Source organism: Grammomys surdaster, unplaced genomic scaffold (genome assembly GCF_004785775.1).
Source record: "Grammomys surdaster isolate TR1022 unplaced genomic scaffold, NIH_TR_1.0 690, whole genome shotgun sequence".
Lineage (NCBI taxonomy): Eukaryota > Metazoa > Chordata > Mammalia > Rodentia > Muridae > Grammomys > Grammomys surdaster.
The window spans coordinates 361,253-375,134 of NW_021605109.1; the positions used below are offsets into that span (position 1 = coordinate 361,253).

The 13,882-nt window shown below is 38.5% G+C and overlaps 1 protein-coding gene across 1 annotated transcript in view; it reads right to left on the reverse strand.

Annotated features, from left to right (window-relative positions):
- The window catches only part of Ppp4r4 (protein phosphatase 4 regulatory subunit 4), an 89,285-nt gene that overhangs the window by 26,212 nt on the left and 49,191 nt on the right, over positions 1-13,882 (reverse strand). Inside the window, exons 4-9 of the mRNA XM_028782048.1 lie at positions 11,424-11,571; positions 10,937-11,010; positions 8,884-8,990; positions 6,136-6,243; positions 2,484-2,605; positions 863-985 (exon numbers count right to left, since the gene is read on the reverse strand). Of these exons, the coding sequence (XP_028637881.1) occupies positions 863-985; positions 2,484-2,605; positions 6,136-6,243; positions 8,884-8,990; positions 10,937-11,010; positions 11,424-11,571 (682 nt within the window). The remainder of the gene's footprint in view (positions 1-862; positions 986-2,483; positions 2,606-6,135; positions 6,244-8,883; positions 8,991-10,936; positions 11,011-11,423; positions 11,572-13,882) is intronic.

A 13,882-nucleotide genomic window follows, 5' to 3' on the forward strand; every position in this document is an offset into this window, starting at 1 on the left:
GTAGAGGGGGGAGAAACTGTGATCTGGGGGACAGGGGAGGTGAGGGAAGGGCTGGGAGGGGTAGAGGGGATCTGGGGTTTGAATGTAATGTATGAGAGAAGAATAAAAGTTAAAAAATAAAAATAAATAATAATATTTTAATTTTAAAAATATGAACTACAGAAAATAAGAATTATATCTCCATGTGGAGAACTAAGACACCATCATCATCAGGACCATTCTTAAAATATTGCTGAGTATTTATGGTTTATGTTTTAAAGTCTCTGCAGGAAAAAAAAATGCAATGTATCTACAGAGAAGGAGCTAAAGAACCAATCCTGGATGATGCCAAAGTGACTAGAAATACTATTCATCAATGGGATAGTTCCACAATCATCAACTCTCCTGAATCCAGGGACTTAGTGGCCACTGTAAAGCACTTTTCAATCACCAGCTGTCTGCAGCCCACAGGAAGCATATTACTGTGCTAGATAAGGGCTTATTTCTTACATGATCACAATAAGCTAAGAGTATGTTCAAACACTCCTGAGTGCTGGTCTATGTTCTAAGCTGAACTACTCACATGCTATATGTATCATTCGAGAACTGGTTTTTAAAATTATTCTCACTGCTAGCATCCTGAACTTCTATTAGCACACTGCGTCTTAAACACACAAACTGCCCAGAAATTCTGTGGGCTGCACTTACTGACTTTTTAAATAAGGTGCCATCCGTGAAAACATCGTTTCTAAATGTGCTCTAAATTACACTGCCAAGTTCTAAGTTCTCCTAAAGCTGCGCACACTTGAGAGCAAGTGTTATCCACGAAGAGCTGAGTGAAACGAGTAGGGGCAAAGGAAAAGGGCAGCCCCATGTAACGTACCATAGAGTCCATGGCATAGCTTTCCTAAATGAAACGATAAGGAAATCAGAATTGATTCATCTGCTTTGAAAGACTTCTCACAGAATGATTTCACTAAGGGAAGTATAGTTTGACTTCTGTCATCTGGGAAACAAAACAAAACAATATATAGTTTAGAGGCCGTTGTTGACATTTCCATGTGGAAACTAAGACACATACATGCTCCAGAAGAAAAATGTCTCTGCTAGACTAACGGTGATAGAAATACCTCACACCAGTGAGAGAGGGACTGGAGACAAGGGGAGAGATCACCAGAAACTGTGAGTTTGGGTCCGTACAGGAGCCACACAGGAATGAACATGGGGTCACTACGATCAAACACCTGGATGGATGGAGTCCTGAGTCTGAATAACCAGAAGAGTTCTAACACTTTCCATTTAAAGAGCTGGACCGCAGGCCCAGGAAACTCCGCATTCTCTCTTATGTTCCTCTAACTTTAATATCGTTTTTTATCAAAGTCAACTTGAAATCTAACCTATCTACTTAATTTCACTGTTGTTACTTCTTACATGGTCTTTAAAAGTTGACCAATTCTTTAAGTATATGTATCTACTTAGGCCATATGCTTTTGATATGATAGCAATATTTAAATCTCACTTCCAGATATTCTTGAAAACTCCCACAGTTGAGTAAACCATCAGACATGCATCAGTGCTGAGGGGTGAAAAGTCATGATAGAGGCGTGGGTGTCATGCTACTATGACTGTATTGTCATCACAATCCAGGGCCTTGTCTCCAGGTGTTATTAAATGAATCCATACAATAGTTACTGATTGACAGAGTAGGCATTATATGAAATGGGAGAAACTTCACTATATGAAGAATAAAATAGTCTTAGAACTTGGAGAACAAACCAGCAAAGAACCCTGTAGTTCATCATATTACCTTAAGAGCATTCTGAAATATTTATACAAAATCATCTAGTCCTCAATAATCTTTTAGAGGTCCCATTTCAGATCAAATGTTGATAGTCCCAGTGAGCCCAATCCTACAATTACATAGCTGACTTCACACCTCAGGCTTGACATGTGACCCACTCGGCATGATCTTATCGTGGGCTAACATCTACTGATGAACTACTTGTCCAGAGCTGGCATCAATCTAGGTCTGGGTACATGTTTAGTAGAACAGCTAACTGTTCTGTGCCTTGGTTTGGATAAGAACAAGAAATACTTTCTTACACACCCCCACTGAATTATCTACTCCAAATTTCTCCTTCAATGGCATTTTAATGCCAGACTTCTGGCATTAAAATATTATTAAGAAGGTGCTCTCTCGGGCATGTTATAATCATGTTACAGTCAGGACTTAACATCAGTTAGCTGAGGAAATTAAGTTAAGGGCTACTTCCCAAGCCAAATTCTTCAACTTCTACGTGTCAGAGAACTGAGAAGTAGGAAGCATACTGCAGCATTAGGTTCCAGAATGGTAAAAGCAGAAGCATACAAGACATTAAAGAGGAATACCCATAACACTCTACACTTGACAGAAAAGTCTCAGGCAGCCTCTGCTCCTTACTAGTAAGGGAAAATATGGAAAAACTGCCTTTCAGAAATAAAGATGCTTGCACATGCAGATTTACCTGTATCAAACATGTCAAGCATGTTAACCAAGGTTTCAAAAGCAGCAAGCCGCACACTGCTACTCTCATCCCTAGAGAGTTCTATTAATTCGGGAAGCACCACATTCTTTGTCAGTTCTGTCCTGCACAATAAGCAGTAGAAGAAAATAAGTCAGAGCAGCAAACCCGCAGCCAGAGTCTAATAAGAACAGCTGAGCAGCCCAGCTGGCCCCAGGGCCTTGCTCTCATCCCCACACATGCCATCTGGTGAGGAAGGCAGCCACGGGTATAAGAAATACAGGGTGGATATGGGAGGAGTTATGGGGGTTAGGAGGGAATATAATTAAAATACATTGTATAAAATTCTCAAAGATTTAAAAATACTGAAATATTACTAGTAACTTTATAATGATTGAATCAATTCTAATTTCTTCTGTGAAGTACTGCTAGCCATAAAATTTTAATAACAGGGTGTTATATCACACTTTATAAATTATATAATTTTCTATTTTAAATAAATTTCAGGAAATGATCCAGCTAGTTAAGAAAAAAATGTATTATCCGTATTTGAAGAAATTCAAGCAAATCACCTGATCTAGATTTTGAGGCATGTTATTTTTCTAATTATCTGAAGCGTATATGACATTACTAAAATAATTAGTTTCTACACAAAAGAATGGTAGACAACACTGCCTGTTCAGTCTAAAAGAATAACATATGATAAATGCTTTATAGACCTAACAATGCTTAGAACCTATTCATAGCAGTTCCTATCAACACTCCATCTCTACTAATGACAAGGGCCTAGACTGATGAAAGGGACCCTTCAGACATAGCCTTTGTTGTATACCGTACAGAAGACAACATAAATTATATCCCACATAGTATATTAGCAGAGTTTAAAACAAAACAATGAAACAACTTAATAGCAGAGGCAGACGGAATGCCGTGAGTTCAAGGCCAACCCAGTCTATAAAGCAAATTCCATGCCAACCAGGGCTGCACAGTGAGACTGTCTCAATATAAATAAATAAATAAATAAATAAATAAATAAATAAATAACAAATGAGTAAGTCTCCAAAAAAAAAAAAAAGAGCCGGGTGAATCTCGGAGTTTGAGCATGGTATACACAACTCCAGACCAGCAAAGACTACATAATGAGGCTGAGAGAGAGAGAGAGAGAGAGAGAGAGAAAGAGAATATTTTTTTAAAAAACAAACACAAAGCCTTCAACAGAAAATTGTTCCTTCGGTTTCCTCACTTGAATGACATTTTCTCCCGTGCTTTCTGCAATTCCTGCATTTGTTGTATGCTGTGTGACATGATACGGTGTGTATCGTAACCTCAGCAGGACATGCACAGGACACTTCTTCCCCACCGCAGATCTAACAGCACACCTCTAAGCAATCCATACATTTATCTTTCTCTTCTGAACTCAGAGAGTGATTTGTACAACTATTCACTATGCATTGGAATTTTTCTAGCCTATTTTAATTTTTAGAATAAAAATTAAATCCTCATTAAATCTTCAACCATACTGTATTACCGAGAATTTAAATCATTTTAAATGTTAAGTAGATAATTAATTTACTCTTTTCATTAGAGCCTCAAACTGATTTTAATTGATTACTATAGGAGGGAGTGGGAACTTAAGACATAGGTCATGTTGGGAGTTCCCAGGCACTGGAGACATGCTCTGGAAGCAGACAGCACCTTCTTCCTCATATCTGCTTCCTGGTCAGGAAGTGATGGCTTTGCTCTGCCCACTCTCCACTACATGCGCTGTCTCCTGGAGGCCTAAAAGTAAGAGATCATCAGCCTACTACAAATTAAAACCTCAAACAATGACCCCAAATAAAGCTTTTTCTCCTCAAGCTGTCACAGCATGTTACAATAACAGAAAGCTGACTTGACACAACCAGCCATGAAGGACCGTTACTTTTTCCATTACTGTACCTTGTCCTACCATTATATTTGTAATAGGACAAGAGAACTCAACACTAAATAACTGTGCACATATGATCAAGCAAATTGGTTTAAATATATTCTAACCTACTGAAGCTGAGTACATTCTCTGTAATTTTATTTTTAAATTAATCCTTAAGAAATAATCCTGAATTAATTAAGGAAGACTAATTTGAACATGCTTGGTGTGGTGGTTTAGATATATTTGAATGCTTGGTCCCCAGTTGGAAGCACTTGGGAAGGATTAGGAGGTGAGCCTTGTTGGAATAGGTGTGGCCCTGTCTGAAAGAGTGTGTCACTAGAAGTAGACTTTGAAGTTTAAAAGGGCCACACTGTATGTGTGTGTGCATGCATGTGTGTATGTATGTGTATGCGTGTGTGTGTGTGTGTATGTGTGTGTATGTGTGCATGTGTGTGAGTATATGTGTGCGTGAGTGTGCATGTGTGTGTGTGTCTACTCTCCCCTTTCTTTGTGCTGATTGGGATATAACGCTCTCAACTATTGCTCCAGAGCCGTGCTTGTCTGCTTCCCACCATACTGACTTGAACCAACTCTCTACCACTGTAAGCAAGCCTCCAATCAAATACCTCCTTTTCCAAGTCCCTTGCTCACAGTGTCACTTCAGAGCAACAGAACAGTAACTAAAACACTTGGCCTTCCCAGTTTTTTAAACAGTTAAAAAAAAAAAGTCAGTTGGTTAAAAAAAAAAAAGTAATAGTTATTCCGCATCTTTATGAAGTGAGTAAGTAGTAGTACACTGTCCAATCCAATTCTGACTCTGACTCATACGCATGGTCTAGATGAGACAGGTAATTACAGTCCACAGTGATCCAACAAGTCATGAAACTTCAGAAGACCTACCAGGAAAATGGTTCTGAGATCACAGCACAAGAACTTAATAGCAGACACAGCACATGGTACATGACTATGCCCTGAGTCTGTTAGTAACATCCTAAAGCTTTCCAAAGTAATCACTACCATAAGTTCACTGTCCTTCTCTGTGAAAAACAATAACAGGTTAAATCAATGTAGTATCCACTGAAAATAAGAGACACCAATATCTCTCCACTTACTTTAGAATCCTTAAAACAAAAATCACTTCCCAAGATGATTTTTAGAGATCTCGTTTAATACAGTATTATACTTGCACCCTGACCTAGGATCTGTTTTTAAGCAGACTGTCGACTGCCTGTCCTATGCTTCTCTGCTTCCCCAATGGGCAAGAAGCAGACAGTAGACTGCCTGACCTATGCTTCTACTTCCCCAATGGGCAAGAAGAGCCCCAAATCACAAATCCAGGCGCACACAAGCCTGAAATTGCATAGGGATTCAACAAGACTTCAATTACAGCAAATCCACCTAAAACATCTAAAAATATAACTAGAATATGGTCAACCAGAAGAACTGATCAGCTATGTATAGTTTCTCCTGGACATGGTCCCCTCTTGGATCTGGTTGCTCAGAACTATAACTGAGTAACCAGGCTGAGAAAGAAAGAAACTGGCATTAATTGAGTATCTACTGCCATGCTGGATACATCCCCTTTTATCTCTTACCGCAGACACATCAGGAGAGGCCGGCTACGATCACCTGAGGAGGATAGCACATAAAGAACAGCAGGCATTCATCAACTGCATGAGCAGACTATGTGCGTGTCACACTTGGGCAATGCGACTGTGCAGCCTGAGGACCTGGACGCACACTTACCCAATGCCCTGAGCTATGTTCTCTAATTGCCGACACATACAAGATCGAACTTCATATTCCACATCTTGACAGAGTGATTTTACCAAGGGAAGTATTTCTCTTTTAATGCTGAGGAAGACAGGTTAAGAAAAAAAGAAATGTGTAAATGGATGGACATTTTAGACTAATATTTTCAAAAAATCCCCAAATCTCAGATTATCACATATGAGAGAGAACATCTCTGAATTTTTAGATTTGTATGTTTAATTCGGAGTGTCTGTAGAAAACAGGAAGCTAGAAAGCAGGGATTGGGTCAGGGGAATGGAAGGAGAGGTAAGCCGGAAGGTGGGTGTCGTGGTTTGAATAAGAAGGATCCAGAGTCTCATAATGCTTAGTCATCAGGGAGTAGCACTGCTTGAGAAAGAAAGATTAGAAGTGTGGCCTTGTGGAAGGAAGTATGTCACCTGGAGTGTGCCTCGTGGTTTCATGATCTTTCTTTCTCGCTCTTTCTTCTTCCCTCCCATTCTCCCTCCCTCCTCTCTCTCTGTCTCTGTCTCTCTCTGTCTCTCCCCCACCCCTCTCTCCTTGCTGCCTGGAGACCCAGATGTAGAACTCTCAGCTATTTCTCCAGCACCATGTCTGCCTGAGTGCTGCCACGTTTCCCACCATGAGGATAATGGACTAAATTTCTGAAACTGTAAGCCAGCCCCATTTAAATGTTGTCTTCTATAAGAGTTGTGAAGATGGCATCGCATCTCTTCACAGCAATAGAATACTTACTAAGTAGGATAACCAAAACTAAGGGTACGTGAAAAAGCTTTAGGAAAACCACTCATGAGGTGATTTTTAAGATACATGTTTTTATAAAGGAGTTTGAATGCCTGTACCCTGCAAGGGTACACAACACTTTTTTTTTCCCTTAGAAGATACAGGTTATTAAATAAAAACCTTAGTACCAGATATGTGGTATCTCCCTATGACTGATATTGTTCTTGGCTGCCCATATAACTGTATAGTAAGATCCTAATACTTAAGAAACAACATACTCTGGTTGTTCTATAGGTTATAGAGAAATCAAGCCAGAACTGGCATGAAAACGTCTACCCTGCTGGCTAGTTTCCATGGTGCCAGACGATGCAATGTGGATGACTAGTGGAGAAAAGTTATCAGTACAGTTACTCGGTGTGGACTTTGCATGCTACAATAGTGACCTGTGAGACAAGATGTGACTACTGTGCAATAGTGGCATGACTGTTCTAGAGGTAATGGACTGCTTCTAACGGGGTTTTAGTGCTATTCCACAGGAGAGAATCCATGCCTCTACTGTAAACCTTGTCAAAGGCCCACAGCTGGGAGGCTACAGGCCTTTGGTAGAAACTTAAGACAGTTATTTGCTAAATGCACAGCTGTCAAACTGCCTCCTAAGTATTTATGTTTACACCTATACATTAGTGCTGCTCTCAACTGAGAAAGATGCTTCTTTTGGCAGTGAGAGAAGCCAGTGCAAGGGATTCACATCTGGTCGAAGTGCTGAGAGTAAGCACCCACTGAGTGCTTACTCTTACAACCATAAACTAGACAGCCCCAACAAGGGTCAGAAAATACTGTGAAAGAGAGGGCAGAAAGAATGGGAGAAACAGAATAGAGAGAGACACGCTGTGGAATTCTGTCTTCAGATATGGCATGGCTGTTGTACTCATGAATTTACAGCAGCTTTGGTTACTGGCATAAGAACAAGTCAGACAACATTCCAGCAACAACAGGAGGGACACACGAAGTTCCAACCCTAGCTGAGAAGTTACTAGCAATGTCTGTAGAGTCATTTTCTTCAAGGTGGTTTGATAGGTTGCCCACATCCAGGTGCATGCAGGCAGCACTTATTAGACATGGTAGGCTTTTTTTTTTCAAAGAATAAAAAAAATGAAAGTGAGAAAGGGAAGGATCTGGAAGGGATTGATAAAGGGACATTCAGGTTAGCTATAGCAACATGTATTATACATATGTGTGTGTGCATGTGTGTATTGTATACATGTGTGTATATGTACATGTTCATATATAAGTACATATACACACATGTATGTATATATATGAAATTGTTAAAAATAGCTCTTAAACCAATATAGTATTAACCCAATATACTTTAACATAAGATTTCACAATTTATATTGAATTTTTACATAATTTGGATGTTACCATTAGTTACAGTATTTGTTAAAGTTGATAGTTAACTTTGTACCAGCAGTTAAATGTTCCTAGATAATTCAGAAAGCTGTAGCAATGCAATGTCTGACTCTGACATCTGTCAGGCAAATACATTTCTGCTTTGACAACTGCTCTCATGTTTTAGCTCCAGCACACGCAATGTGAACACCACATACAATGCAGACACGCTCTGTCATGATTATTATTCAAAATGAAGAATTCATAGCAGTGATGTAAGAAAGCAGAAATCCTACCTTTAGCTTGTATTTATCAATTTTGGAAGTCCCAAGACAATGACATTTTATCCTCACAAGTAACCATGGCATGCGATTGGGAAACCTAAGATGGGAGCTAGAGGACAATTTAACTCGCCCATGAGAACCCATGAAACTGAGAGGAAATGATGCTTCCAGTCACTAGACTCTTGTCTGAGAAGTTTGTGTAGCTACAATGGCTGAAGTTCTGAGTGTGTGGAATAATGCAAAAGTAACCATTGCTAATATAGCAGTATAGATTCTAAATCAATGTAAGTTGATAAAAGAAACAAAATTACAGTCAAATACTCACCTATGGATATCAAACTTGTTGGTTACTTTTCCTAAAATTTTACAGCTAACTAAACGCGACTGGACAGTTTGGGAAAGCTGTGCTTTGGAAACAAGTGGATTCAGAATCTAGAAGGAAATGATTTAGAGAATAAATGGACAGAGAATTATACACTCCTGTTGCTAACATCAACTTCTTCAAAGAATATTTTCATTTTTAAACATTGTTAAAGAACATGAATTACAGCTGAGGGATACGGTCACTCTTAACTTGGATCACTTTCTTGGTCTTCTTGCTAAGGTACAGATGACAAATGCAACTGAAACCAACTAGACACAAAGCACTGAGGTAAACCTCACGGGCAAGCATGTCACTGGTCTGAGTGCATATGAAGAATAATTTTGAAATACACATTTTCAACAGAGAAAAACAAATTAGTTACCAGGTACTCTGAACTTTATTTCACATGGAATTTCATACTTATTCTAAAAATATGGGGAAAAAAACTATTTAGGAAATTTGGTTATTAGAACATAAAGACCAAAGTCTGGTGCTGTATTATTCATAGTCTAGACACTAAAAAAACTTAACAGCATGGCACACTGAAAAGAATTATGAATAGTGGTCTGTCATTCTCAAACTAATTCTTGAATTTTTAACGTTGCTATTTCTCATGCCAATAATTCTGTTAAAAGTCACCAAGTACTAGCAACTGCTCCTCTCATGTTTACCCGTCAAAGCCACAAAGAGCACACCTCTGCACTGCGCTCAGCAGCTCACTATGTGATAGGAGGGCTAGACACTTGCCATCAGGTGCACACTATTATTACTGATAACAGTCGTCATTTGAAAGAGAGTACTCTGGTATTGTGATAGAATGGCAAACTAGAATGCAGACAAAGGCACAAGGAGATCTGTGGAAGATATTTCAGTGAATAACTTTTTACCATGGGATGTTTGCAAAGAAATACGTACAAGGAAAAGTTTCAAAGAATGCAAAGTTATTTCATTAGAGGACAGATTTGCTGTTTTTTCTAGTCTGTCACCTTAATTTATAACTAAAATGTTCAAGAGAAACAAAATGAACCATATTGAAAATTAAAAGGCAAACACCAACTGGAACTAATTTTTATACAAATGTAAGAAAAAATGGCAGAGAGATGATATATGTAAATGAAGCTTAAAGGACAGGGTCAGATAGTTCCTAAAGAATAAATCAACCAATTAGATATGATATAGGAAACATAGTCAACAGTGTCATTTGAAATTTCCAGTTAAAATGCAATCATGCCTTTAGCCTACCAAATTATATTGGAACATCATTTTTATTGTTGATTTTAAGGCCGTCTCACATGACCCAGGATAAACCGGAATTCACAATGTAGTAAAGAAGGACTTTGAACTCCTCTTCCTACCTTCACCTTCTGAGTGCCAGGGTTACAGGCAGATGACCCCACGCCTAGCTAATGATATCCTGGGGATCAATCCCAGACTTTAGTGCATGCTCACCAAGTTCTCTGCCAATGGAGCCACATCCCAGCGGACACTATTTTTAATAAAACTCAGGGTAACTGTATTCCACATATTTAGTGAAGAGCTTAAGAATATTAATGTCCCCTTGCCAGGTGACACCACTTTTATAAATGCTACAATTAAATAACTACCTGAAAGGCTCTACAGAGAGGCCTTATTTTGATAGTAAAACAGAAGGCTGAACGTAGCTTCCAGTGTTTAACAAGTAAAATAATTTGCAACTACACACAGGGAAATGATGCTGGGTTAAAAGTGTCCATGTTCAGATTCAATATAATTACTCATAACTCAATATAATTGGCAAGCAGCAACCACAGAGGGGAAAGCTGAAGGACAGAGCTCAGAAACTTAAAACCAGTCAATTACACAAGTATAAATTATTTTTCCTTACATTTTGTGAATTATTTAAGTTTTCTGCAATGAGTATATGTTGCTTTCACAATGGAAAACAATGTTATTTCTTTTTTAAAAAAACTGCAAAGTGACTTACTATTTACAAAACAAAACAAAAACAAAAACAAAAAACAAAAAACAGTATTACCTCATGCCTCAGGGTTTCCTTTGGCAATAATTCTACTGCAGAGAGAAGTGTTTCCAGCCATGCATTGCTGACACCTAACGGGCATAGATGCAATATGCTAGGTTGGTTAAACATCTCAGGAACAAACATACACTCAACTCATCATCAACAGCCGCAATCCCATTTTATTAAACAATAAGAAATATTATTACCATTCTAAGATACTTTCTACAGTTTTTGTTTTGAATAACTTTAAAAGACTTTAAATACTGAAAAATAAATTGAGGGAGATATATGCTATTCTTACTGTATGATAATCCCATGAACAGAAATGTAAGGAAAGCATCGAAGGAAAGAGAAGCCTGGAGGAGGCACTACTGTGCTCTCTCCCGGGGATGCTCTTGGAGGGATCTCGGCTCTTCTTATCAGACCCACAGGTGGCAAGTGACCCACAACCAGTTGCCAGATAACATAAACAAGAATCTAAGTTAGCATGCTGGGCCCTGACCTGTGTCCCTGTGCTCCAGGTGCAGGAGAATGACTTGCAGGAAGGAGTGTGCAAAGGTGTGGACTGACATTGATTCTTCCTGAAGAATGGTCAGAAAGGACACTGCAGCCGTTAGCTGCATTTCCACGCTCGCAACATGGAGGACTTCCTGTGTGAGCGAGCACAAAGAATTTGCTATTTACAGAGATGAGAGGTCAGAAGAGTAACGTTATAATGTCTTAAAAACCAAGGTTACAGAAAGCAAACAGCAGACTCACTAAATACAACCTTTAAAGATATGCACTTCTTAAGAGAACCATATTAATCTGTTCCCAATATTTAACTCATTAGATGATAAATTTCTTAGAAACTTTTCAGTGTTTTAAGAATTTCTACACTAGGTAACATTCTCTTGCTTTACTGGATGAAATGATCCTCCAGAGTGAACAGAGTAGGTGGGTTTGAGGGATTTCAACTCTTACATCGCTAATGGCAATCTGCAGATGCCATCCTACTGAGCACAGCAATGTCAAATCTCAATCATATGGATTCTCATTTCCTGAATTTCTGTTTCAAAAATAAACACCATAAGGGCTGGAGCTTGCACTGCTTTGGCAGAAGACATGAGTTCAGCTCCTAGCACCCAGGTCAGTCGGCTCTCACCAGCCTGTGACTCCAGCTCCAAGGATGCAACAGCTCCATCTTGCCTCTGCAGATAACCTCACTCATAAGTACACACCCCTACACAGATACTCACAGGCACACAGAATTAAAAATAGAAAACCATATAAAATAAATAGATATTATTATTCTAATATGAAAAGGATACTCAAGAATGTCCAAATGGTCAGGTGTGGTACACACCTTTAATTCCAGCAATTGGGAGGCAGAGGCAGGTGGATCTCTGTGAGTTCCAGGCCAGCCTGGTCTACATAAGGAGTTCAGACCAGCCACTGATACACATTGATACCCTCTCTCAAAAAACAAACAAACAAACAAACAACCCAAAAAAAATCTGTAAATGTAGTTTCTTTCCCTCTTTTCCCCTTGATATAACTGATTATAGAATAAATTACCATGAAATAAACCATTTAAAATTTTTATTAAACATAAGAATGTTTTTAAACAATAAATTACACTCATACCATTTAAAGAATTTGAACATGTATATTCAAATTTAAAGCCTTCATTAAAATATACATCAAAGGCTAAAAAAACAACCTACATAAGTTTCTCCAAATATCAAAATAACTGTACTTCTCTCTAGAAGCCTGTTGGTTTTCAGGATAAATGTACAATGTGAAGACAAAGCAGAATTTTTTTTTTGCTCAATTATGGAAATAGTGAGAATTTTCCTTATGTATCAATTTTGTGACTGACAGAGCAGTTATCAGAACATCAGGATACTTACTGTCATTAAGTTTCTTTTTTGTGATCTTGGGAAGACTAACCTTTCTGGCATTGTTTCGTTATATAATAAAAGTCAATTACAATATGATCATGATACAATATTATTTAAACAGCTTTTATTTGTACAATTTATGAACTACTATGCAAATGATCATTTAAATACTGACCAGTGTAATGTTCAGTATCATTCTCTACACTATCCTTGAGTTTGTAGAAGGAACAGCACCTTGCCCGTATCTTCACTAGTCTCTTCCTAAAACCACAGTTGAGACTCCCACTTTGGAGGTTGAATAACCCTTTCACAGGGGTCACAATGTAAGGCCATCAGAAATATCAGATATTTACATTCTGATACATAGCAATAGCAAAATTACAGTTATGAAGTAACAACGAAAATAATGTTATGGTTGGGGTCACCTCAACCTGAGGACTGTATTAAAGGGTCACAGCATTATCGAGGTTGAGAACCACTGTCCTAAAACCTAGGCTTCCTGTCATCTTCCTCATCTCTGTTAGTAAATGACAACTCTTAGTTTTTATAGCGTCTTAGTTTGCAAACTTCGGAGTCATCCTTCACTTTGCTTTTTCCCTCAGCCAATGCATCTAAAGGACCTGCCTTCAAAACAGATCTGTAACCTGATCACTTGTTACCTCTCCCACTATGACCCTGGTCCAACCCATCTTTAATTATTCAAATAGCCTTTATCTTGTCTGACCCGCCATTGTCCCTCTTATTGTCTACTAGGTAGCCAGAGAGATTCTCAAGTATTAGCTCAGATCCCCCTATGGCTTTTCCTCTCACTGGAAGTCCAAGTTGTTTTGGTAACATACAAGATCTTCTCCAAAACTCTCCTTTGCCCAGATTTCCACATGGTGGCTCTCTGAGCTCTCTTAAGCCTGGACTCTGACACCATTTTTAGAACTGTCTTCCCTGACAGTCTTTGAAAGTAAAGTTTTTTTACTTTGAAAGTAAAAGTTATACATTCTACTCTTTAAAAAAAGAACACACCTATGACTATGTGAATGTCAAGTTCCCTAACACACACACACACACACACACACACACACAC